Raw genomic sequence first — 27,581 nt, 5'->3', positions numbered from 1 at the left:
CCTCTTCCATGTAGTCATGTTTCAGGTTTAAAAAAAACAAAAAACAAAAAACAAAAACAGAAAGAATCATGATATAAATTGGTGTCAGTACTGCCGTGACTCTGGCTGTAATTCTAAACGAAGGGAAGCCAGGGACGTTGTGGTGTGGCGTGGGCAGAGGAGGAATGTTTGTTCTTCTGTGCATCAGAACATAGGTTCTCTTGGAGTCGTGAGTCGTGAGGTATGGAGCGGACCCATACCCTGAGGCATGAGGTATGGGAGCCAACCCATACCCTGAGACCTTTCTACCCATAAAGTGCTGTATCCCTGGTCTCCACCCACTAGGTGGCATAGTGCCACTTACCCCAAGTAGTGTGACAACCAGAAGTGTCTCCAAATATCCCCTGGGGACAGAGTCACCCCCACCCTGGCTGAAAGCCACCGCCCTAGAGGAACAAACACTTGGCACTCTTGAAAGCTGTGGTCACTTGTTTGTTCCCAGGTCGAGGAACACAGTGTCTCTTCACCTTTTCCTCCATTGGCCTCTAAACTCCACCAAAGCAAGCGCCGTGGTATATGAGCCAAGAGCGCAGGCTCTCAGCCTCAGGTCTCTCTACCATGCATGAGATGTGCAATCTAGGTAGGTTACTCAACTTTTTTTTTTTTTCTGGTCCTCCGTTTCCACCATTTGTGGAATATAGAAACAACTACAGCCTACTTTTTATGTGGAGGATTAAATTGCATTTTCAATGTAAAATACAGTGTCTGGCATTTAGTAGATGTCATGTTCATGTTCGTTTAATCTGCTGTAACAAAATACTATTGACTGGCGAGCTTATAAACAACAGAAATTTGTTTCTCATCGTTCTAGAATCAGGGAAGTCTAAGGTTAAGACATTGGCATGTACAGTGGCTGGTAAGGGCTTGCTTTCTGTTTGTACATGGTACCTTCTAGTTGTTCCTTCATGTGTTAAGCAAGATTAGCTGTCTCTGGAGTCCCCTTTATAATGGCTCCAATACCATTTGTGAAGCCCCACCCCCAAGATCTAATCATCTCTCAAAGATATGATTTTTGTTATTATCATTATTATTGAGACAGAGTCTCACTGTATATCCCTGGTTGGCCTGGAATTCGCTATGTAGACGAAGCTGGCCTTGAACTCATAGAGAGACGTGTCTGCCTCAGGAGTGCTGAGACTAAAGGCGTGCACCACCGTGTCAGGCAAGAACCAGCTTCTGATAACATCACATTGTAGGTTAGAACTTCAATAAGTGAATTCTGGAAGGATACAGACATTCAGACTGTAGCAGTGTGCATCCAGTTAATGATGGCTATTATTCCCAAGTACTTAAGGGTGTATTCTATAGCTCTTAAGCAAGTTAGAATTAGGGAAGGATTTAATTGCTGCTGGCACATAGACTAGAAAAGGAACAGTTAACTTCCATTGAATTACAGTTTGTCTCATAAGCATCTATTGAATTCCTCCTGTAATCTAGGCACTGTCCTAAATACATGGCATCAAATATTAACAAATAATTATCTCTCTCTTTAAATGTCTGATATGGAGATATAGAGACATAGATCAAGTTGCTCATCAGAATAGAGCCGCCTCTCTTTATTGACAGAAGAACATGAACAGCCTGTAGCATTCCCCTTAGTGTATCAGAAGGGAGTTCGCTGTGTGTTGTGTGTCCGCATTTCTTTCTCTTTGCAGTAGGTACCACTTCATTAGTTTTTCACGGTCTTCTGACTTGCGTCTTGTTCCTGTGCTCGGCAGCTCTTTCTCTGCTTCCTTTCTATCCAGCTTTCACCTTTCAGCTGATGTTAAGTCCAAGCTCCTGTCATGTGTGTTTTTATAAGCAGAAAAAAAAAGATTCTGTCTTAAGTGTGGTCTTGCATTTCTGAAGCTTTGCAAACTGCGTACCGATGTGCTGCGTGAAATCGTCATCAAAAACAGTTTATAGTGGTAGCTCGGCGATGCCCTTTAGTCTATTGGCACGTGAGTATAACTTTTGCATAGTTGATTATATCATAGTCTTGTTGTCAGTTGAAGTATATCTTTCCCAACCCTAGGGAGGTTGAGGCACAGGATTGAGCATTTTGAGTCCAGCCAGGGTTATATATCGAAAAAGTGTTTCAGCAACAAAAGTAAACAGCCCCAATTATCCAGAATCAATTACTACTGATATATTACTGCTTGATTTTCGTAACAGTGAGTGACATTGTTGGGCGGATGTCATTAACTATTACTCACTGTTGGGTGGCATGGGTCATGTATGTTCTCCCAGAAGGGAGATTCGGTAAGCAGCAAATCCAGCGGGGGAATGGGAAAAGAGGGTCTTAGAAAAGGCAGAAGCTAAGCAAGAGATGGTATCAGGGCCAAGTCCCACGACAGAGCTCACGGGCATTCTGGAGAGTCATTTACAGCGAGACCAGGAGTCAATGGCTATTAGCCTTCTGGGAGGAAATAGTGTCTGTAAACACTTAAGGCTCACGAAGAAAAGTGGGCTTTGCTTCCCACTGGCAGTTGTCCAAAGGTAGCAGGTGCAAGCGGTTAGCAACAGGGCACACAAAAGCTAGAGGGCAAGTATGCAGAGCTGCTAAAAGGCTACCCACAGTGCCGCTTCCATCGGAGATTCAGATTGCAATTAAAATTGCCGGCTTAGCTACTTACTGCAATGATTTTGCTTCTAGAAATAATCAGTTGTGGGCGCAGATCTTCTTTTATTTTCTTACAGTTAATTGATAAAGGGAGTTTGCTGTTTAACAGGTATATGCTTTTTTTTTTTTAAAGAATACATCTTTATTCCAGATTGGCTTTCAGAATTTTTTTTTAAAATCCATTTGTTCTTACAACTCTTGGCCTTCATAGTTTGCTTCAGTCGACATCAGTTTAAAGAGCACTGAGTTCTCATCAATGAATGGAGGACCCAGAGACAGCATCAGTGTGTCTGCAAAGGACTGGTGAAGTTATGCTCATGGTCTGGCTTTGAACAATATCTCAATGGGAGATCAAAGAAACACGAAACGTATTTTAGGCTCGGACAGTAAAGGCACTTGCCACCAAGTCTCATGATCCGAGTTCAACCCCAGAGCCACATGCCAGAAAGAACAAACTGATTCCTGCAAATTGCCCTCTGATCTCCACATACATGTCACGACATACCCTCCTCACACAAATAATTAAAATGTAAAAATAGTTTTTAAAATGTACCTTAATTATGTTATATTAAAAACAATTTCTTTTTTATTAAAGTGTTTATAAATTCATGATTATTTTATATAGCCCAAAGTACAATATCTGTTACACCTTTTTTTTTTTTTTTTAAATGCAATGAGATTGTTTCCCTGTTTTTAAAACATGTAAGCCACTGGTTGATAGCACTGTAGTACTGGAGACCTCTCTTGGTTCCTGGATTAGGAAATCCCCCATCTGAAGCATTACAGATTTAATGGTCAAGTCTGCACACTGAAAGGCGTAAACAGGATATATACCACCTTTACCATACCACTGCTATCAACCACTGTATTCTTTTTTATCCCCTATACCAAAATACATCGCCCCACTCAATTTCTTACTTAAATCATCCAAGGACACTGGAAAGGCACATCCGGAAGTAGTAGAGGAGAAAGCAAGTAGTAGAGAGGGTCACTCACTCTGCATCTCCTGCTGAGTGGGCAGTAGAAGTTGGATTTGAACCCCAAGCAAATTGTGTCTGAAACCCTGAAGGAAGTGGGGAAAAAAATGTTCCTGATCTTGTATTTTTGGAAGTATACAACTAGCAAATCCCCACAATCTTCTTCTCTAGCCTACCTTCCCCCAACCCCAGCAAAGAAAAATCTCAGTATGAAAAATAGATGGGTACAAGGCACTAGGGTGCCAGAGTACACTTTACCAGTAAGACATACCCTTTTTCCTTCAGCTATTGCTGCCGTGTGTTTCAGTGGTTGGAACTGTCTTTCCTAAGCATTTGTAGGTTGGTTCTTGACCCAATTAATTAGTGTCATAGATCAAACATAGATGCATCCCTGTTGGATTCAGGATAAAAAAAAAAAAAAAAAAAAAAAAACTATGACGAACTTCAGAGAGTTTAAGTATCTTTTGGTAACCTGGAAAAGCATTTAAAGCTGCAGTAGCTCCAGCTGCCATCTCCTGTTTGTTCCTCCCTAAGGTATGAAGATGCCGACTCAGGTGGACTGTGGCGTATTTATCAGAGTTACGCATCATGATGTGTTCTAGCTTGCTTGCTCTTCTGGTTTAGTTATCTTAAGGAAATGTGGTCTTATGTGGAAAACAAGGACAGCCCGAGGGACAACGAGGACAGCCCTAAGGCCATCATTTCAGGAATGGCTTGGAAAGGTTTCAAATGTTGTCTTCTGGCTTTATAATGATAACTCCAGTTACTTGTGGATGAACTGTTACCATTACTCTACAGAGGGCCTTAAGTCTTCCTAGACCAGCTCCTGAAGGGTCTCTAGAACGCTGCTTGTGAAATGCTCTTGAGAGTTGGAGACATTTTTCTGCTGGCAAAAAATAGCAATGGGAAATACTCGATCTGACAGTGGAGCCTTACAGACTGGTGTAAAAAGTTTAATTGTTTTCCTTTGAGAAACTAAAGCCCTTCCTTTGAGAAGTCCTCAGCAAAAACTGTTGGCAGATGTGGTTTGCAGGTGTGTTCCTACCAGCCAGGCCCCCTTTAGAAGAAGGGCACAGGGGCAGATCAATAAGGGAGCATCTAGGTTTGAAGAAGAACCTCAGAGCTTTCCCAGTTGGCTGTCTATTGGGCTGGCAAGAAGTTATGGAGAGAAACTGGGGTTGGTGGGGTGGGGGGTGACCTTCCTCCCTATACTATCAGTTGCTCACTCCAGGTGCCTGGCATTATATTGACCCTACTTTTTATTATAGGCACAATTCAGGAGACTTGTTGATTTTTACACAGTAGTATGCTTTGACCAGTCTTACCAATTTTTAATGTCAGCTGGCTCCCCCATTTTGGCCTTATCTAATGAGCCTCCTGTGACTTTCCTGGCCCTGGGAGGTAAGGCAATTTCTGTGCAGGCAGTCTGCCTTTCAAGATTTGGATACACCCCCAGAGAGTGACATAAAAATAAATGTGGGCTCTTTAGTATCTCTGTCTCCAAGTATTGCTTCAGTTTTCTTGGGATTTACGAGATGGGGGTGTTCAGATGCAATCTGTGAATAGTGTTTCACTCTAAAAGGAGCCAGAGAAGTGACTGACTGTACTTGGAACAGGAAGTGTACAGACGAACCTAAGGACATCTTGTCAAATCAGAAGCCAAGGAAGCCGAGGACACTACATGTTCAAGTTGAATGTTTCAAGAATCAACTTGAAGTGACTTCGTTTGAGTCTCAACAAGATGAATATTGATAGTAGATCAAGCCTCTAGAAAATGTTGACAACAGGAGTTTGCTCTGACAGGAAAACGAAACAGAGCACACTGGTGAACTGAGAATTGGTTGACAAAGTCCTTTTCAGTGGGCAACTGTTCTAGTATCTGTTCCACCTTTCTCACACATGCTGAAGCTCACGGTCGTCAGCTATGGAGCCTTTCTTTTTATCTATATCCCTGCTAGTGAAGGAAGGAAACTTAGTTATAAGGCACCTACCATTTTGGAGCCCCTTAATTATATACACACACACACACACACACACACACACACACACACACACACACATATATTTTTTAAAGGTACTTGGGCAATGATCATGGTCCAAAAGCAAAACAGTTGACTAGTCTCCTGAGCCTAACCCCTTGGACAACACCACCATTACAAAACAGTAATTCTACCTGAAGAATTGAGTCAGTCGAGTTGCCCAGCCTCTAGATCAGGGTTGCTGACAATCTTCCAGCTAATAAATCTTCTTTTCTTCCCGCCATACTGTCTCTGTTGCCAACTACCCTGTTCGGATTCTACCAGTTTTACATAAGACAGAGGAACACAGTTACCAAATTCCAGTGGGTATTAGGACCACAGTCAAAAATAAAGCAACTTAAGATTTTGTTGTTGTTGTTGTTCTGAAAAAGCAAAAGGGTTATCAACTTGTCGTAATGGATATCTTGAATCAAATAAGATTATACATGTAGCAGAAGACAATCAGATTGTGTTAACACTGGATAATTAGCATATGAAGGGGTTACTGATTTTGCTAGGTGATAATGATATTGTGGGTTGATATCCTAACTAGGGAATACATATTAAAATGGTCCTGAATGCTGTTCTGTGATGTCTGTAGTTTACTTTAGAATAGTCTTTGACTTGGAAAAGATAAGCAATAAAGTAATCATTGCCATTACTAAATGTTGAATACTGTGGACTTTTTTTTAATCAAATTTTATTCAAATATACATAAAATATTTTTCCATGTATTTTATGTACATTTGAATACATGATATAGTGTATATGCTTATACATATATGTGTGTACACATACACACATGTAGTTTATTATTGTTAGCTCTTCCAACATATTTTAGTGAGTGATGACTGGACTGCTGTCCTTTTTCTGCCACTCTTGGGTCCCCCAGAGCAGATGAGAAGCGCCTGGCAAAAGTCTCAGAACCTGTAGACTTCTGTTGTGTTCTTTTCGCACCAAATTGTTTACATATAGCTTGCTGTGTTAAGTAGAGCATGTGAACATGGAATTTGTTTTCTGCTTGTGCTGTGGATAAAAGGTCTATTTTATATAAAAATAGCTTGTTAAGTAGAAAACAAATGCCACCATTACGAGGCTATCTCATTTTCTGTTACATAGTAGGTCAGCAATGAGTCAGTCTAGGGGTCTGTTTGCAAGTCCTTAAGCAGCCCAGGCTAGTGATGGACAGCAATCTCTCAGGCAGGGGGCACAGAGCTGTGGAAATCAAGGCACATCACCAGCCCCCAGGGGGATGGCACAGGAGCAGGACATGTGTGGTAAGAGTGAGGGCCCAGCAGTACCAGCACGTCTCTTTCTTCACATTTCCTGTGAGTGACTCTAAATCCAGACTTGTATGTGCTGTCTCCTGAATTTCAGTTTCCGAAAGTATTTTTGGAACACCGCATTCCAAACCAAACCCCGGGCAGTGGGATTAGGCCCTGGCTCCTGCCTCTGATTTAGTGCGACCAGTGGTGAGGCTCTAAATAGACCTCGTAGGCTCCAGGACTCTATAAAGGCCCCTGGATTTGAGCTTCCTGTCTAGTGGGAAGGGGGTGGGATCGTTTGAAAACAAGCCAAGTGAGAGGTGCAGAGAGGGATGTTGTATTCAGAGAAGAGGAGTTGGGGAGGCTCTGGTGGTCCCTAAGTAAACAGTAGAGGAAAAAAAGCAAACAGAAGGCCATCAATAGAACACCGTCTTGGAAGAGGAGACTTGGGAAAGTTTGCAGGCTAAGGGCCTCCATAGCCCACCAGTGAAGGACTTCTATCTATCTATATCTATCTATCTATCTATCTATCTATCTATCTATCTATCTATCTATCTATCTATCTATGAGGTTAAGAGAGTGTCATGAACAATCAGGAGGGAATAGGTAGCAAACGTTGAAAGCCTGCCGGTGAGATTAGCAGAGACTTCAGCTTCGCCTGTGTAGACGTGACAGTTGAAGCCACTGAGTCTATGGCATGTGTTTCTCTCGCGTCTGCCATCGGCAAGTGACACATTTTCAAGTGTGCATATTGAAGCTGGCATTTGCAGAACTAGCAGCCCGTTATTTACTACGCTAAACCATGCTTAACGCTCAGAGCAGACCCAATTACTTCGGGAACGTTCCCCTCGCTGGAAAGGGAAAAGGCTTGGAGTAGGAGAAAGCCAGCATTTGGAAGGCTGTGCCGGTGGCAGTAGCTTTATGGGTAGGCTTATGATCTCCCTCAACGATGGCCTAGAGCACATGAATTGCTTTTTATTGTTGTAAAAACATTATTCAAGAAATTGAAACACTCAAACAGATTTATGAACCTCTATATCCACGCTACCCAATATGTTTGGGCCAGGTACTTATTCTTCCTCTCATACCCAACTTCGAAGAGTGATTTCTTTTAAAAAATGAAAATAATAGAAAGTTGCTATATTCTCCCCATTGCCGGATTCTGCTTGGCCTAGAAATGAAGCACTTTAAAACCAGCCACACTAATTTCATGTAAAATAGTATTGATAGGGGTATGAGTATATTTCAGTATTAGAACTTACTCAAGCCTGAAGTGACTTATGGATCCACCCTTACTGCGGCCTCCTGAGCTTATTCTTAGACATGTGTACAAGCCAGGTGAGTTTCAGTTGGAGAGCATTTGGCCAAGCAGAAGTTATGCCCAGAACATCCATCAAAAATTGCCCAGATTCCAAGTTCCACACAGCCTGGAGACTGCCCAGTGTGCTTTTCTGAAGCCGAACATGGACATCTCTCAAAAACTTCCCTGGGCAAAGAAACCAAGAAAAACACTCCCACTATGATGAAACTGTTCTTTTAGGGGAGAAACATCGTAACTGAGCAAAATTCTGGTAACTAAAGCAACTTTGTTCGGAGACTGTTTGTGCTGATGCTAAGATATTAGGGCTGTTAGGAATTTTAGTCTCTATCTTCCTCTCCTTTCTCTGGAGAGTTTTATTTTTAAAGGAGGAAGGGAGAAGGCGGGGAGAGGGAGGGGGGAAAGATAGAGAGAGGAAAAGAGAGGGGGAAGAGATAGAGAGGGAGAGAGCGAGCAGAGGGTTCTCTTCAAAACTCCTCTCTCTCTCTCTCTCTCTCTCTCTCTCTCTCTCTCTCTCTCTCTCTCTCTCTCTCTCTCTCTGCTAAAGAGCTTTAAGCTACCAGTGGCAAAACCACATGATACTTTCTGTGTCTTTTCAGAGTACAAATCCAACCATTTGTTCAAATAGCCCCTCACCCAGAAGAGTTTCTTAGGAGTCATTAATTGAAATTGATGAGGTTGGTTGGTACAAAGATTCTACACATTTTTTTTTTTTTTTTTTTGTATTTGTGATCACTTTGTGGCATGTTGAATTTCAAAGAGGAAATGTATTCCCTGAGGGAGAAAGGGAGAAAGGGGAATCGGAGCTAGCTCAGAGGAGGAGTGTGTAAAGCTCCCATGGTCAGGGCTTGGAAGTCCCCCAAGGTCCAACAGGCTCCAGGAAACTCAGGCGATTGTCGTCGTATTAGAGCCAGTCCAAGGTGCCAAAGTCAAAATAGGCCACTGCTGACCACAGCAGAGGCCCACGTGGGAGCGTTATGTAGGTCACTTACACATTTTGCATTTAGACAGGCTAGATTCAGACAATTACCTTATAATTAAGCGCTGGAGAAACCCCACATGTTCTGAATTTTTAGAAGTTACCTGTTTCACAATGTGTAAGAAAATTACAACATGTGTTTGAATGGTGTGTCCTTGGTGGCTCATGGTGTGTGGACAGCCAGGTCGGGAATTCTGTTTATGCTAACACTTCTTGGCCCAACCCGGATGCTGGCATTTTCTTGGACCAGTTTTGGAGTTCACTGTGATGCTCAGGACTGAACACGAGCATTTCCTCAACCACATTCAGCAAACTCTAGTTTGATGCAATGAGAAATAATAAAACTAGAAATTGGTGCTCATAGCCCCTAGGGCTTATTCCCACAAGTGTTTTTTTTTGAGTATCAGGCATGCATGACCTAGTGTGGGAAGTTCCCAAAACAGGGAAAGGAAGGCAGGAAGACGTGGTTTACCGAGCCCTTCGCACACTCTTTCTTTTCCCTTGTGGCCACTGATTTCCTCTCACTCCAGGTCACCTGTCTCTTCAGATGCTTCCCTCCCTAACCTCCCCTAGGTGACAAGGGGGTCAAATGGCTCCACGGGAGATCCGTGCCTCGTGAAACCTCAAGCCTGTAAAGCAGGGATCAAATTAGTAACATCACAAATTCTGCCTTTGTTTTTTGCTAAGTGCTGCTGTTGAGTTCTAACTTAATGGAAGTATTCACTTTCCCATAAATACACGTAAGCTCCTACCTCTTGTCGTAGCCGAAGAAAGCCCTGTCAGTGGCAATCCAGGACGGCAGTGTATTTCAAGCAAATGGCTGTAATTGAAATTCTCAGTGTAAGCAATGCCATCCGCACCGTTTATGGATTTACCAATTGTTCTGCTCTGTTGTAGCTCTACAGCTGCCACTGAAATTTGTTTTAATTAACAGCCCTGTAATTTCAAAAAGTTGTATGTGGTACATAAAAAAGAATCAAGTCGGTGTGGTTATACGAAAATCCCGACCACCTGAACCATTCCCTCTGTTTCAAACCCTCCACATGGTCTCTTGTGACCCTTGCTTTCTGTCTACCTTGGCCTCCATCACACAGCCTGCCTGCTGTTCCCCAGTCCCTGCTGTCCCTTTGCGGGGCATGCTCGCCCCGCATCTGTGCATGGCTGGTTCTTTTCTCCATCTTCAGTTGACCTCCTCTGTGTTCCTATGGCAGAGGTGGTGTAATGTGACCCTCCTGTGGCCCTTCATTCACCCACATTGCTTTGCTTTATGATGCTGGCTTTTATTCTTCTCTGCAGTTACCTACTAGCTTGCTGGTTTATTTTCTCCATGTCTCTCTAGAAGGACACTCTTGAGAGGGCCAGGGCTTGGTGCATAGAAGACCCTTGGAAATAACACTTCAAATGATTGACAGTTATAAGAATTAATACTCATACCAGCCTAGTGCCTGGTGTGTACTAAGGACCTAGCAGATGGAAGTTTACAGCTTTCCAGCCCTGTTTGTCTGAACCCCGTGCATTTGAGACTAACTTAGGACAGGATTCAGTTATCATGGGCACAAGAAATCGGATCGAGTTGAGTTCAGAGTATTCATCCCTTTGTGTTCACAAAAGAGTGATATATTTCTATCTTTTTTTTTTCTTTTTAGGCTGTCCTTATTGGAAGGAACCATGAATTGGCATTTTCCCTTCTTCATCTGGACCACAGTGACGTTGTCTTCCGTGTACTCCCAGTTCAACTCTCTGTCTCTGGAGGAACTAGGCTCTGACACGGGGATCCAGGTTTTCAATCAGATCATCAAGTCCCGGCCTCATGAAAACATTGTCGTCTCCCCGCATGGGATTGCATCCATCTTAGGCATGCTGCAGCTAGGGGCTGATGGCAGGACGAAGAAGCAGCTCACGACGGTGATGAGATACAGTGTAAACGGTTCGTGTGCGCGCTTTCCCTCCATGAGTGAGGCCTTGCCGTTGGCCCTGCATGTGAAGGGTCGTGGCTTGGTCTCTGCTTAATCAGAGAGGCAGGGCAGCCAAGAGAAGTCATACAGTGCCATCTGGAACATAGGGCCAGGGTCTTCTAAAGGCGAGATGACATCCCCAAAGTTAAGAACTGCACTTTTGGTTCTGTAGCTGTTGGGCTTGGTGTTACCTCTGTCTAGCCAGAACTTCTGTTTTCTCCTAAGGGAAATCTTTTGTGTTATAAGTAAGCATCCTTGTAAAACATGTCCATGTTAGAGACTGGAAGTATGGAAACTTTATGATGGTGGAGCTGCTCCGTATTGATGGGGTGATGTGAGTCTACATGACTGAAAGAAATGCACAGAACTGCTGACACACACATGCACGCACATGCACCAGGCATGTATGAAAAATGAGTCAAGTCAGAATGAGTGCTATAGACTATACCGATGACAGTTTCCCAATATGGTCACCATGCCATTGAGGAAGACTGGATGAGGGGCACAAGGGATGCCCCTTTGCTGTTTTGGTTTTAATTTTTTAAAACTCGTTGTGGGGGTAGTGTGCGTGAGTTCATGTGTGTGTAAGTGGGTGCAGAAGTGTGTGGAGATTAGAAATGCGTGTTTGTGTTTCCCTCCATCCCGCCCCTTAGTTTTTAAGTCATAGTCTCTCACGGAAGGTCACCAATTCAACAAGAGGAGCTGGCCAGTGAGCCCTGGGGATCCCCCTGCCTCTGCTTCCCCAATGCTAGGATCGTAGGCATGTACGACCACACTGGCAGGTGTTACACAGATGCTAAGGATCCGAACTCAGATTCTCGTGCTCATGTGGCAAGGACTTTACTGACTGAGCTGTCTCCCCAGCCTGCCCTGTTTGCTGATTTGAGGTCACTTAGAAATGTGAAGTAAGAAGCCAAATGTCTTTTAAATAAATAAATAAATGTCCAGCCGTGTCCAGCCAGTGGTCCTGGTAACTAACATGCTTGTATTCACAACCCTTGAGAAGTGAGACAGGAGGATTGAGCATTTGAGGCCAGCCTGGCTACATACCAGCCTAACTCAAAGATATGAAATGAACCTGGAGATGTAGCCCAGTGCTGGGGGGTGGGGGGCGGGAGAGGAGGGGGAGGCGTGGCTTGCCTGATATATACAAAGCCCAGCGTTTGATATTTAGTTCCACGAAAGGACAAACAAAACAAAACAAATAACAACAAATACAGGTAAGGGGCGGTGGGAGGGGCTTGGTGTTATTGAAAGAAAGCTTGTTTTCAATCACCAGTGTAGCCAGCCACAGGAACCCTGTGTCCACAGGCAGTAGTTCCCTGTAGGTTAGATTTCCCTTTCCACAACGGTAGCGCCCGAGGGAACAGGACTGTTCCTGAGCTCTTCTGTGCTGTCATGCACACTGAGCGGGAACAAGTCATGTTTCATATCAGGGCGGCAGTCACCTCATTGGAAAGGGAGGGAGCTCTCACCACGTTCTTCCCCGCTCTTCTAGCCGAGAAGTTCTTTTGTTTGTTTGTTTGTCTTTCGAGACAGTGTTTCTCTGTGTAGCTTTGCCCCTTTCCTGGAACTCACTTGGTAGCCCAGGCTGGCCTTGAACTCACAGAGATCTGCCTGCCTCTGCCTCCCAAGTGCTGGGATTAAAGGCATGTGCCACCACCGCTCGGCCCCTAGCCGTGAAGTTCTAAAACTCTTGACTACATTGGTCCTCTTGGCAAGAGAGCTGGATTCGTGGCAGAGGAATGCTTTTCCTTGCCTCTAGCTGCTCCCACCTCCTTTGTGTGTTCAGTGTGACCCTCATGGGGGAGGGTCATCTGTTGGGAACCCCATATGCCCAGTGCTATCCCCTGTTGACAGAGGGACAAACTTTACTTGGTTTTGCAGTTTGCCCGCTTATTAGATGTGAGGAAAGGCTGAATTCTTGGAACATACTGTTTTGTCTCTGGCTGGGAAGTTCAGGGTTGTTGGTGATTTCTACCGCCTTCGTGAGTCACCGCTTAAATTTATGGCCATCCAGGCCCTGTCAGCCAGCGTAGTTCCAAAATAGCAACTGGGGTTGTGTCTTGTTTTGGTTTGGTTTTAATGCTGATCCACTGTGATTTTAAATCGGCATCTTCTTGAGGTTGGCTACCAGTCTACTCCTACCCTTTCTCTCTTCGGAATTGCCAACAGACATGTGTAGAATGTGATGTCAGGGTCCATGACATACTTACACATGCTGGAGGCCTTCTTGGGGGCTCAAACTCTGAGGGTTTATGGTAGTGATGTTCACAGAGGAAGATGAGAGATTGTTTGAGGACGTGGAAGATGAGCTCTGATCTCCCCCCCACCCCCCACCCCAGGAAGTGTATTAGTTCCTTTTATTCATTGCCGGAACAAAATAGCATGGGAAAAGCCAAGGAAGACAGGATTTATCTCAGTTCGCCGTCTGGAGGAAAAATGATGGCAGCCGGAAGCTGGAGGCAGCTGGCCATGTTGTATCCCCAGGCAGAGAGTAAAGAGAAAGAAACCTGGTGCCCACGTCACTTTCTCCTGTTTTATGAGGTCTGCGACCCTAGCTCAGGAAATGGTACCCCCTGGGTGTAGGCCGAGTCTAACCACCTCGATGAACCCAATAAGGAACTCGCTCACAGACATGACCAGGGGTTTTTATGTGATTTTTAGATCCTGTTGACAATTGCTTATCACAGGGAAGGACTGTACATGTCAGGGAGCAGAGTCTGAAAGTGCCAGGGCTGGCATGGGGCCTTGGAGATGATGGCTTTTGGCCTGCTCTTCTCCATAGGATAGTTTCCCCATAGCATGGTGTCCAGGTGCCAAAGTCCTGGCCATGATACAAAGCTCTCCTTAGACTGGGAGATGTCCTGGCCCCGGCATTCATGAAATCGGAGGAAGATGCATGTTCAGAATGACAAGTCAGCCCTCAAGCACCACCAAGCTGACTCTGGAAAGATGCTTTAGGACAATATAATTTTGAAAAGACCTCAGGTGATTAGGGCAGTCCTGTAATTCAGCTCCCTGTGGAAACTCATCTCATCCTTATGACATATTTCTTTTCTTTTTTTTTCATGCCCCCAAACTAAATGGAGCATGAATGAATGGCTCGTGTAAAATAAAGCTTATGCTGCCATAAAATTAATTTCTTTACTTTCCAAACTCAATATCAAGTAAAAATCACAGTGTTCTGGTTGGCGGCACGTGACAATTTATAATAGTCTTCCTAATGCTTATTTTATTCATCTTCTTTTCTCCAAATAGGGAAAAAAAAATCACATTGTTAAATCCTTGGCAAGAAAGAAAATAGCAATTGAGACTGTTAGGCCAGAAAGTCTGCATGAGGAAGCTTCCCGCCATTCATTTCTTCCATGGCTTCCAGTCCCAGAGTAGACCAGCCTTCATGCTGACTACAAGAACATCGTAACATATTGGTACAGGAGCAACTGTCTCCCAAGAACTTTTATGGTCTAACATTATCGATGCCTCCAGAGATAGAGACCCCTTACAAGGCAGACTTAGTCTCTTGTGACTATCTTGCTTGCTGTTCTTATATGCTGTGGTACTAATGAAAAGTTTTTTTGAAGAGGTGTGTGTGTGTGTGTGTGTGTGTGTGTGTGTTCATGTCTACTTTCGTGGATGAGTTTAAGAATACACCTGTGCATCCATGTGAAGATTAGAAGCTGACATGGACTTTCTTCCCTGATTGCTCTTAACCTGAAATATTCAGGCAGGGTCTCTCTCACTTGATCCCAAAGCTCACCAAATTGGCTTGTGTAGCCAGCCAGTTCTACTTAGGGATTCTCCTGTCTCCACCTCTTTCTGAGGGCTGGAACTGTAGGCGGGCTGCTGTGCCTGCCCCGCATTTATGTGGGTGCTAGGGATTTGAACACCAGTCCTTATGGGCTGCAGGACAAGCTCTTGACTTGCTGGGCTGTCTTCATGGAGCCTTATTTTTTGAACAGCGTCTTGCTTTGTAGCCTAGGCTGACCTCAGCTTAAACTCATGATAGCCCTCTTGCCTTAGCTTCTCAACTCCTGGGATTACAGGTATAAGCCACAATGCCCAACAAGAATTGTTGTAAATATGTAAATTACCGTAAAAATATTGCCATGTTTTCTGATTTCCCCTTCAGGAGTTGGTAAAGTGCTGAAGAAGATCAACAAGGCCATTGTCTCCAAGAAGAATAAAGACATTGTGACCGTGGCCAATGCTGTGTTTGTCAGGAATGGCTTTAAAATGGAAGTGCCCTTTGCAGCCAGGAACAAAGAGGTGTTTCAGTGTGAAGTGCAGAATGTGAACTTCCAGGACCCAGTCTCGGCCTGCGATTCCATCAATTTTTGGGTTAAAAACGAAACCAGGGGTGAGTGGCCTTCCTGTTTCCTGTAGGTTCGCATTTTGTGAATGAAAGTGTAGAGACTCAGAGGTCTGGGCTGTAGTCTTCAAGACCAGTGCTTGCTCCACCAAGAGCCACGTGGGCTTAGGCAGGATCTGACTGACCTCTTCACTCTCCATGGGCCAGGTCTCAGTCTGCCTGCCTTCCCCACTTCAGGCTGTCACTGCTCACTATCCGGGGTTTTTCTCCTGCAGGAGGAAAGAACACAGCCCTTCCTCTCTTTCCTCTGCCTGCCATACCCTGCCCGCAGAGCCCTGACCCATGAGTTTGGCGGGTTTCCTTGTTTGTCTTGCCTCGTTTTTTTTTTGCACCTACTGTTTTCTTGGCCTGGAACAGCCTTCTTAAGCTTTGGCTTTGTGTCTCCTGTGACCCCAGCCTCATCTGCCATTGCCAAGCTGTAGGTGCCCTCCACTGGCTTTGTGTGGCTTGTGATTACACTGCTTTGAACCCCTCCATTATGGCATTTTCAACATCGCATAATGACTACTTGTTTCGATGTCTCTTCTCATTAAATGGAGGAGTTTTCCAATGTTGGTGTTTCAAACCTGCTGACTTTGTAAGCCGGAAGCCTCAGAGACATTCAGGAGGAGCTTAGGGCCTCCCACAACAAAGCGAAGCCATTCTGGTTTCTTTTCTGTGGCTGTGATAAATAACCTGACAAAAAGAAATTTGGGGAAGAAATGGCTTATTTTAGCTTACAATTCCAGATTATAGCCCATCATTGTGGGGAAGTCTGGCCAGAGATTAAAGCAAGTAGTCACATCACATCCACACTCACAAGCAGAGAGAAATAAATGCACGCTCAGTACTCAGCTAGCTTTCTCTGCTCCCACACAGTCCGGGGCCACAAAACCAGGACATGGTACTTTCATGCTGGGTTTTCCAGCATCAGTCCAAGCTGTCAAGACAGTCCTTTGTTGAGTCATTTTTCCCAGGTAATTCTAGGGTTAACATTTTAACACTCACGGTTTAATACTCACAGGTGCTAAGACTGGAAATGTGCTCTTGGACTTAGATCATAAAAGAAGCAGCAACTCAATAGGGTAAACCCTGCCTTTGGGGACAAGCTTCTCAGAACCTAGTTCCTGGTGCACCTGAGCTAGGATTACCCAGGGATATGTTTAGAGTACAGTTCTGCGGCCCCTCAGTTGCTGGGAAAGACTTTCTGAGGGAGGGGCGGGATGCCTCTGGTCAGGCTCCATGACCCATCATCCTACTTACACATGAGAAAACGTGATCATCTCAGAGGAGCTAATGAAGAGGGGGAAGGAAGATGGGCGGGAAGTGGAGGAGAGCCAGTAACTTTCTCAGTTGCTCTGCAATCTGGAGTCCGCTCCCTGTGCCGCTCTCAGAAGAATAATAGTGCATATGTCCAGGGCTGGTTGGGGGATGCTGGATCCTGTACGTCTGATGGTAGCAGATGGCAGCAGCTACCTGCAGACATGGCTGTTGGTCCTGATGCTGGCTGTGTGACGTCATGCCATTGTACGCTCTTGGCCTTCTTTACCCATAAAAAGATAATGTTGCATTGTGTTGGTGTGCCATGTGATGGAGTCCCTGACCACCTGTGCTGGGAACCTCAAGCAGGGTTTTTCAGTTCTGTCAGACCCCCTCCCTCTGGTAGTTTGTTCATTTGTTTATTGACAGTGCTCCTGAGGGAGCGTAGGACTTTACAGCCATGCTAAACAAACCCTCAACCAGTCAGCTGCATCCTTAGCCTTCAATTCCCTCCTTCTAGCTTGAAATTCATAGGTAATATATGTATATCATTAGATATAATCTAGCCAGATTATATATAATCATAGATATATATCATAGAATAATATATCACAGCTAATATTATATATATTCCCATTGCATACATAAACAGATTTTTTATTAAAAAATTAAACAGTAATATAAGGGAAAACAAAAGGAATTTATAGTTGTGGTTAAACCTTTGGGTTCAAGTGCATGTGAATACATGATATATTTTTTTTTCTGAAATTTTTGCCAAATTCTCAGGATAAGTGTGAACTGGTAATAGTAGACTAAGTCAGGTGCATTGTACCATGGCACAAGGAACCACAGCGGTCACCATTGCTGATGCAATTAAAAAAAAAAAAAGGCAAACCAGCAAGAGACTTTTTCTGTATCTCTCAGTTATAATAACCCCAAACAGGCTGTTTCCTGGGCTTTTCTGCTACAATAACAAACAGACCTACCTTTCACTTCTTGTCCTTCACAATTATCGTGACATAATTGAAAATCAGTGAACCACACGGGGCTTAGTGAAGAGTGACTCCCAGCTCTTGGTTATGACTGTCATCATTAACTGATGCAATTTTTTTGAAATAGTGGTGCGGAATTCTTGGTAAATTTCCAAACTTGTCTCAGAGCAAACCAAGTGGAAATATTTAAAAGTAGGAGCTGGAAAAGATGGCTCCGTGCTTAAGAGCACTCGCTGCTCTTACAGAGGACCAGAGTGCATTTCCCAGCACCCATGGTGGATGGCTTATAACTGCCTATGACTTCAGGTCGACCGGAATCGAACAACCGCAGGCTACCATGGGTACCTACACTCGTGTGGAGGCATATAGATGTCAACATAGTAAAAATAAATCTTTTATTTTTTTTTTTTAAGAGAGACATTCTCCATTGTGTGGGACTGTTTTTGAGCACCACAGAACATGTGGCATGCCTGGCCACGGCCAGCTCAACCAAAACACGCCCCCAGATCGCCAGACAAGCAACCTCTGTCCCCAGACTGCTGAGCTCATCTAAGGAGATGCGCTTCCTGCAGAGAGAGAGGGCTAGCACCAGGGTGCTTTGCTCACCTTGTGACAGGTCTGACTTGGAGGCTGCCGCCACAGCCTCAACTTCTCCCTGCCACAAAGGCTTCTCTCATCCCCGCCCCCACCCATCACATACACGCCCCCATCCATGCATGTGACAGCCTGGAATGTTTTCCCTCCTGTCGCTGGCTATGTAGCTCCTGCTAACTTTTGTGCCCACCACATGCGTGACGCAGAACCTGCAGGCTCCGTTCTTTCTCAGTCTGAAGGTCTGTTCTGCCACTTGTACACAAAATGTCTTCCCCTCCCCCCTCTCCCCCACCCCAACTCCTGATTTGCAGAATGTTGATATATTAGTGATAGCTGCCAGAACGACAGGTCCATGAAGGCTTTTTGATGACGTGAGTGATAGCATAAGAAGCACTGAGCACAGGGCCTGGCCCTTCACAAAGTGTGAGCTGTTTGCACAGCGGCTAGCTCGGTGCTTCTCCACCTCCCTAACGCTGCGACCCTTTAATACAGTTCCTCATGTTGTGGTGACCCCCCAACTATAAAATTATTTTCTTGCTACTCCATAACTGTAATTTTGCTACTGTTACGAATTGTAATATAAATATCATTGTTTTCCAGTGGTCTTAGGTGACCCCTGTGAAAGAGTCATTGACTCCCCCCGCAAAGGAGTATAGCACCCAATAGGTTGAGAACCGCTGGAAGTCCTGTTTGCCGGGGACCCTGTCTGCCATTTCAGATGTACCTTGTATTTGCTGCCACGGACTTGAGTGCTTTCACTTCGGTGTGTTGGTTCAAATGGAAGCTTTATGCTTTTCCAAATCCTTTTGGCATCTACCTCTAATCCTCGGTTCTTTGTGGGAGGGACCCACTTGGTGCGTGCCAGGTAGTATCCCAAGATGGATGGAGGATAATAGTCCACCTATATCTATGGAAACACCACCAGCAGGTCTCTCATGCTTATTGCTAACCTATCCTACCTCTCACCTATCTATCTGTCCATTTCCTAGTGCTTTTTCTTTGCCATTTCCTTTTTCATTTCACCTTGCCCTCCTAACACATACTCACCCTGAAGGTGGCGATGTATGTAAGGCATTGCATTTTCGTGTTTGTTTTTACTTTTTTTCAAGATGAGGTATCATGTATCCCAGGTTGGTATTGAACTCATTATCCAGCAGAGGCTTGCCCTGAACTCTTGAGTTCTTCTGCCTCTACTTCCCGAGTGCCAGGATTCCAGGTGTGCACTGTGATACTCGTCACCCAGCCCTGAGGCATAATTTATCACTGCAAAATGATGTGAGGTTTCTTCTGCTAATTGAGCCCTGACTACATTCCGAAAAAGGAATGGTACAATCCTCGTAACGAGGCAATGCGTGGTGCGGTTGGGAGAGGCAGGCTCATTCAACTTGGCTAGAATATAAAATACCACCATGGTGGCTGGTGGCACTAACCCTCAACTCTGGAAAGTGAAGGGCAAGGTGGGGATGAGGGTCAAGGGGCATGGGTTATAAAAAGAAAAGGATGGATTCAGTTGGGTAATGTTCTCTACAAGGGCAGAAACACATCCAAAGTACTGGGCATTAGCTTCAAGGAGTGCTGTTGGAGGAGCTTGTTTGCGAGGCTGCCTTGCACTGAACTGAGTGATTGATGGCTATTTATAGCCTGTAGTTTTCTTCCAGGACCAGGCTTAGGTGGTGTTGATGCCCCCTTGTGGAAGTGAGAGTACTGAGGACGCTGAATGTCGGGTACCACAAACTTCCTCTGTGCTATTTTCGAGGAGTTTCAGAGGTTTTCATGGAGTATTAGGACTCTTCTTTCTTGAGTTTCATTTTAAGAGACATGAAGATCTCTGCTTAAATTAGACATCTGGCCTCCATGGAAGCTGTTGATTTTACTGTCACTATTTTAAGTATTATAGCTTGAATACATATTATGTGTTGCTATATATCTATGGAATAAAATCAAGCAAGTTAAATTTTAATAGCTTTGAGTATAAGGAACCCTTATTTAACACACATACACACCTATGTGTTTGTTTGTTTTTTGGCCTTTCGAGACAGGGTTTCTCTGTGTAGCTCTGGCTGTCCTGGAACTCTCTCTGTAGACCAGGCTGGCCTCAAACTCACAGAGATACACCTGCCTCTGCCTCCCAAGTCCTGGAATTAAAGGCATGCACCACCACGGCCCGGCATATACCCCTACCCTTAAACCTTCTAAGACCAAGCAAAAAGGAACCTGAGCAGCAAGCGTGGGTGGCATTTAAAGGATTCCTCCAACACTCTGAAGTGAGAAGAGTCTGTTTGTTCCTTTGCTACTCATGTGAACATCCTGGCATCCCAGCATCCCAGCAAGAGAACACTTGCCTTCAAAGTCATTTCCTGTAGGCTAACCCCATTTCTTCTCATCTCTGTACTCTTGGAGCCTAGCTCAATGCCTAGCCCTTAAATGGGAACATGATACTCAGTTTCAATTCCTCTTGGAGTCAGTAGGAGGCTTGTGAGGACCAGGGATTGATTCCAATCGTTTCTGACGTCTTGGAAGAAATGAGTTTAGTGCGGATGTTTCACAAGGTGGAATGTTTACTCTGACGGGGACTGCATGAACCTGGTTGCTGAAAAGCAGAGAGAAGCAGAAACTGTTTATCTCATGAAGACCAAGGACCCTCATCAGCAGCCACCTGAGAGTTGTCAGTAAAAACATCTAAAACAAGTCGTAATTAAATAATGGCTTATTCTTGATGCATAATAGACACTTTCTCAAACAAGGGCCTTACAGAACTAGTTGTCATTTCTTGAGCTGGTTTGGTAAACTCTTAACTAACCAGTAACAGTCTTCTCCAGTGATTTTAATGTGTTGTTTGCTTTCCTTGAAATTTTTAAATCTGAGCAAGAAAAATTAGTATAAAAAGTGCGCTTTGGAAATCCAGTTGAGGGGCTGATAATGTAGTTCAGCTGGTACAGTGCTTGCTTAATTCAGTTTCCAGTACCACATGAACTGGACATGGTGCCACACACAGAAATCCCACCACTTTGGAGGTGGAGGCAGGGGAGTCAGAAGTTCAGTTAGTCTCAGCTACATAGAGAGTTTAGGCTGCATGAGACTGGAATGTCTGATTTAAGTCTTTAAAAAAATATTTTTTTTTCCACTCTTGTCTCTGCAGCTAGCTGCCATTTGCCCTCAATGCGGCTTTCCACTGCTGATGTGTTCCCTTGTTCTTGGACTTCACAGGCATGATTGACAACCTGCTTTCCCCAAATCTGATCGATGGTGCCCTTACCAGACTGGTCCTTGTCAATGCAGTGTATTTCAAGGGTTTGTGGAAATCCAGGTTTCAACCTGAGAGCACAAAGAAACGGACCTTCGTGGCAGGTGATGGGAAACCCTACCAAGTGCCCATGCTGGCCCAGCTCTCCGTGTTCCGGTCTGGTGAGTACGGGCTGGTTGAGGTCTATTCTAGAATGTGCTGGTAGCAGATTCAAGAGCACATCTTTGTTGGGGGTGGGGGGAGGCTCGGGGAGGTGACACACAGCTGGAATGCCAGTACTTCATAGAGTGGGCGAGGTTTCTGGAAGGCAAGGAAGGCAAGGTTTCTTTCTTCCTTCCTTCCTTCCTTCCTTCCTTCCTTCCTTCCTTCCTTCCTTCCTTAATGGTTTTTTGAGACAAAGTTTCTCTGTGTAGCCCTGCCTGCCCTAGAACTCACTCTGTAGACCAGGCTGGTCTCAAACTCACAGAAATCCTCCTGCCTCTTCCTCTCAAGTGCTGGGATTAAAGGCATGCACCACCACCACCCTGAGAGGCAAGATTTTGTAAAGCACAAAAGTCTTTGTACTGTGCAAAAATATTGTGCATTAACATGTCACATGTGTAGGTTTCTGGGTTGAAAAATGTAGGATGAAAAGATAATTAACAAAACCAATATAAATGGACATTAAACTTATGAAGGAATCTATCAAGTCACCATTACCAAACATATATTACTAAATAAAAATTAAATTTCTTTTTATTTCTTGCATTATCGAAAATTAGAAAGGCTAATAAAACCCACTTATGGCTACTGCATGGGGCAGGTAGGCTCCTTGAGCATTACTAGTGGTAGGACCTGTAACCTTCAGGACTTTCTCTATGTCATTATCTCAGCAGCCCCACTCCAGAGAACTTGCTACCTGAAGATAGTTACACACTAGAAAATAGGAACCTGGTACACATCTCCATTCAGAGCCCTGGGTTCTGTATCTTTGGATTTAACCTACCTCAGATGGAAAATATTTAAAAAGAAAAGTTAACTGTGTATCGAACATACACAAATAAGTTTTCTTGTCATTGTCCCTGAACAATATGATGAAGCAGCTATTCACATTGCATTAAGTTTGATAAGTCACAGACGAGTTAACATATTCAGTCGGATTTATATAGGTAGATGAGAAGACCACGTTTAATATGAGGGATTTCAGCCTCCTGAACCCTGTGACTCCTGAGACATGACTGTGCCCTGGAACACAGGTGGTAATCAGATTGAGCTCTACATAAATAGAAAGATTATGCAGTGTGTATCAGATTTCAGAAGGCAGGCTATAGAACAGCAGATGCTGATGAACCATGCTTACATAAATACTTTCTGTACATTTGTCTATATGGATAAGTCTTGGCAAATGTTCAGGAAAATGTTCACTGTGGTGAGATTTCACATAGATTTCCTCATTTGAAATTGAAATTTCCTGTGTATGGATGTGCGCTTGTTGGTGTGGTGTAGATGTGTGTAGGTGTGAGTACCTGTGGATGCCAGAAGAGAACATTGTGGGGGGGAGGGTCTGCTCTGTGACTGTGTAATTCATTCTCATTGTGCCTCGAGCTAATGGCCAAAAAGCTCCAACCATCCTCCTGTTTCCAAGTTTTCTGTGGTTGCTGGGGATTGGAACTTAGGTCCCCATGCTTTCCTAGCAAGCTTTCTTCTTCTCTCTGCAGCCCCTGAGCTTTCTTTGTTAGGAGCATGTATCATCAACCCTATAGATGAGGAAAAAGTCTCCCATGCACGCCGTCATTCCCACAGCACAGATAACCATGACTGATTATTTTTGTACATTTCACTTCATGGGAGCATTCTTGATCCACCTTAAGTCTCCTTTTCCTGTCTATATGACAGGCTTCAAGTCTCCAATCTGTACTGGGCCCCCTGGATGCAAAAGAGTCTTCTTTTTTTCTTTTTTGTCTTCCCTTTTTTAAAAAAAGAATTTATTTATTTATTTTTATTCTCTGTGTGAATGCCTGTGTGCAGGAGCCCATAGAAGCCAGAAAAAGGTATCAGTTACCCTGGAGCTGGAGTTATGGGTGGTTATGAGCCACTCAACATGGGTGCATGCTAGGAACTATGAACACTGGTCCTCTACAAGGACAGTACATACTCTGAACCACGGAGCCATCTCTCTAGCCCCAAATACTACCTTTTCATTCTCAGTCACTGTCACATCCAAACAGATGACCATGTCGCCAGCTGCCTGCTGGAGAAGTCATGGCTCCTGAGTGTCACAGTCAGAACACTTCCCATCTTGTCGGCCATAAGTCAGGCTGCTAGGAACAAATTTTCCAAAGTTACTAGTCAAGAAATGTTCATTGAGAAACATTATATGCTTACAACAGCACAGGAAGTTTGTCCCAAGTATCTGAACATAGTAAATGGCTCCTTTCGCCTGAAAGTCACTTCTGTGACATTGACCTCCCCATCTTGGGCTGTGCTGTTCAAGGACACCCTTGGAATGCTGGCAGCACCCCCCACTGCATATCCAGACAGAAATGTCTTATTTTAAATGGATCCTTGTATAGTCTGCATTCGATGAAAAAAACAAAACAGAAAATTATAGCAAGGGTTCTTTAGATATTCCTCTGGGAGATTCAGACATACAATTTTTTCCCCTCTGTCTAACAGCCCTGATTGTCCTGGAACTCACTCTATAGATCAGGCTGGCCTCAAACTCACAGAGATCCGCCTGCCTCTGCCTCCCCAAGTACTGGGATTAAAGGCATGTGCCACCACCGCCCAGCTGACATACAATTTTTTATAGCAATGTAGCCTGCTCTTCTTGAGTATATAGTCTGTTCCCAGAGGGAAACACTTGAGGGCCTGTTCTGAGTTCAGAACTGATTTGTCCAAGAACATACATGTGCGCTTTACCTCGGGTACACACAAATGCATCTTTTGTGGTGCCCAGGATCGAACCCAGGGCCTTGGGCAGGCTAGACAAACACTCTATTGCTGAACTGCATCCTTGATATAAATGCATGTTTATCAGTTGAGTTAGAGAGAGGAGATGGGAGTTGGGGGTGGGAGAATGGATCAGAGAGTGAATATCTGCCTTCCTTGATTCACTCACTCTCTCCTTTCCCACCTCCTTCCACCCTGCCTGCAACTGAGGCTGCCTTTTGGGCTCTCTTGCTTCCTAGCATCCTATGGGGAAGGAGAGAAGGCCATTAATTTCCCAGACTCTCCCCACAATGACATCAGGGCTGCAGCCTTCCTTCCCACAAAAATCTCAAGTCCTTCCAGAGGAGTATGATCAGGAACTCATTCTCTCTAGGTCACCCTGCCCTTTAAGGCTGGGCATGGTGACCACTGTCTATAACCAAGCCATAGCAGTTCTTCTGTGTTCTTCCTGTGCTTTATATAATGCCTTCATCGGGCTCTGCTTAGATGACCCAGCCTGATGGCACATGTGTTTCCCGTCCGCTGTGACTGCTGTACCGAGTGCAGGACAGAGCCATCTAAGTGTTCTTGCCTCTATCCCATTTCCTTACAAATCGGGACAGCGAGCAGCATGGGCTCATCCTTCTCTCCTTCCTTTCTGTGCCTGTCATTGGGTCTACCTGGAATCCCTGCTTGGAGTCTGGCTTCCTTCTGGAACGGGTGGTGTGAGAGTGTCGTCTCCCCCCCCCCCCCCCCCCCCCCCCCCAGTTTTGTACTTTGCTGCCAGAGCAACTTGTCAGGATAAGACCGGCTTATACGCGTGGGCCTGTGAGCCGGGTCCAGCAGGCCGCAGTGGCTCCGAGCAGGCATTCATTTTCACGACTGCAGACCTCTTAGCCTGGTGGCCATTTCTGCCCATCTCCTCCTCACCCTCCGCCAACGCTACCAGCCAGGACTCAAGAGGCTGATGTGCCCAAGCCTGCAGGGTCTCCTGTTGGGTGTTTCTTGGGCCTCAGCCAAGTCTTGGTTCCCCTTGCTGAAACACTTCCATTCAGAGGATCTGCCTTCTTGACTTCTCTCCCAAGATATCATCGGCATCTCTGAGGGGACCCACTTGGCAACGTCAAGGTGAAGGGATGGGAAGTTAAAAGAGGGAGGAAAATGCTTCTGGTTTGCACCTCCTAACGAATAAGCCTTCAAGGATAGACTTCTATTTAGGAAGAGCTTTGAAGTGCTGTTTGGTGGACGGGGATCCAGGCTCACTGCAAAGCCAGCTGCCACATATATAAAACGAAAAGAAAACATGCTCCTAGAATCCCAGTTCCGAGGATAAAAACCCTTTTAAGCTCTAGATATATAATTTCTGACCTATAAATATGTAGTATGTCTTTGAAGCCTTTTGGCATGCATAGGAGCACACTGCAATATTTATTCCACAATCTGTTTTATTCCTTAGCTGCTATAATCATGGGCCTTTTTTCCCCCCATCAATTTGTTAGAATTTACAAGACTGTTTTTTAGCTGCACATTATTTCATAATATAAACTTGTGTGATATTTTCTGACTAATCAGTTACTTTTTTCCTCTAATAAATAGCACGGCAGTGAGTGTTCTTATGCTTAAATTTGTAAAGGCTTTTATCACTATTCCTAGAGGAAATTCGCTTAAGTAGGAATTGCTGATCAAAGTCGTTATAAATGTTCATCTTAAACGCTTGAATTTATACTGTAGAGACCTTATCCTGGGGGGGGGGCGGCGGGGACACAATAAATAACCAGACTTCTCTGTTTGTATATGTGTGCACATGCTCATATGTGTGCAGGTGTACCTGGGTCTGAGGGTATGTTCCTCAATCACTCTTCACCTTATTTTTTGAGGCAGGGTCTTTCACAGAACCTGGTGCTCACAGATTCAACTAGGCTGGCTGGCCACTGAACCTCCGGGACTTACCTGTCTCTGCTTCCCCAGAACTAGAATTACGAGTTTGTCACCATATCTGCATTTTTAGATGGATACTGGGAATTGAACTGATGCCCTCATGCTTGTGAGGCGGGTGTTTTTTTTTAACCAGCTAAGATGCCTCCACAGTCCCCCATCTCTGGTGTCCTTTCTTCTCTTTTTCCAGCTCATATTTATCCAACAATATGACTTCCCCTTTGGCTGTCTGCTAAGTTGGAGTTCCCAAGACTAGGTGTATTCTTGTTCTTGCCTGCCAGGTTCTCCCAGCACAGCACTCACCTAGTGATTCACCTAGTTGCTTAGGCCTTGCCTCTTCCCCATCAGCTGTCCTCAGGCCTGCTTTGGACTCTGGTCTGTGATGTAGACAGCCATACTCAGAGGATCTATCTCTTGTGTCCAAACACATTTCTCAGTTTCTGTTCAAGTGGGGTCAGGAGATTCACTCTGACTGGTAGCCAAAGGTCATTACAGGGACAGCCATCTATAATGCTTTCCTGATAGTCTTTAAAATATTCCCCTGGATTTTACAGACCATAAAGCATTTGTAGCGTTTCAACGAGTTGTGTCCTTCCTTGTAGGACTTAACGTAGGAGTCACAGTGTTACAAGGGCCTTTCCAGAATAAAAGTTCTCACTCTAAATGGATCTTCTAAGAAAAGTCTCCAATCTTCACATTTTTCATACTTGACTCTTGACTAATATTATATCATTCATCTAAGAGAAAGGGCTTCCTTGTTTCTTTTCAGAGTGAGGGAATTTCTTCATGTGTTATACACTGTAGAAATCGTCCTCACAGAGGAGCATATGATGTACTTTGCAGATGTTGAGGTCTGCTTAGCTTAGGATATGACACTTTAAAGGGAAGATCTGTGGGACAGCCAGAGGCCTTGTGCCCTGACCCCAGCTCCCAAATACCCTTTGCTGTATGGTTTGTCCTCATGGGGAGGTGTCACACCCACTACCACTGTGTGGTTCCCCACGGTAGGTCAGCTCTGTGTCTAAACTGAGGAGTAACCAAGCGTTCCAGAAGTCAGGCAGCCAGGCATCATCATGGCTGCGCCCTGTGATCCCTACATCTGGCTGAGAGAAAAGTATCTTGTGCATGAGGTCAGTGTGGAA

General features: G+C 44.6%; 1 protein-coding gene across 2 annotated transcripts in view; it reads left to right on the top strand.

Moving 5' to 3' along the window:
• The window catches only part of Serpine2 (serpin family E member 2), a 63,893-nt gene that overhangs the window by 23,995 nt on the left and 12,317 nt on the right, over positions 1 to 27,581 (top strand). For both annotated transcript variants that reach the window (XM_052749992.1, XM_052749993.1), the window contains 3 exons: positions 10,845 to 11,125; positions 15,286 to 15,513; positions 21,558 to 21,755. In XM_052749992.1, coding sequence (XP_052605952.1) covers positions 10,867 to 11,125; positions 15,286 to 15,513; positions 21,558 to 21,755 — 685 coding nt within the window. In that variant the 5' untranslated portion in view covers positions 10,845 to 10,866. The remainder of the gene's footprint in view (positions 1 to 10,844; positions 11,126 to 15,285; positions 15,514 to 21,557; positions 21,756 to 27,581) is intronic.

Source organism: Peromyscus californicus, unplaced genomic scaffold (genome assembly GCF_007827085.1).
Source record: "Peromyscus californicus insignis strain IS unplaced genomic scaffold, ASM782708v3 Scaffold_21__1_contigs__length_65335640, whole genome shotgun sequence".
Classification (NCBI taxonomy): Eukaryota; Metazoa; Chordata; class Mammalia; order Rodentia; family Cricetidae; genus Peromyscus; species Peromyscus californicus.
This window is presented reverse-complemented; position numbering and strand designations above follow the sequence as displayed.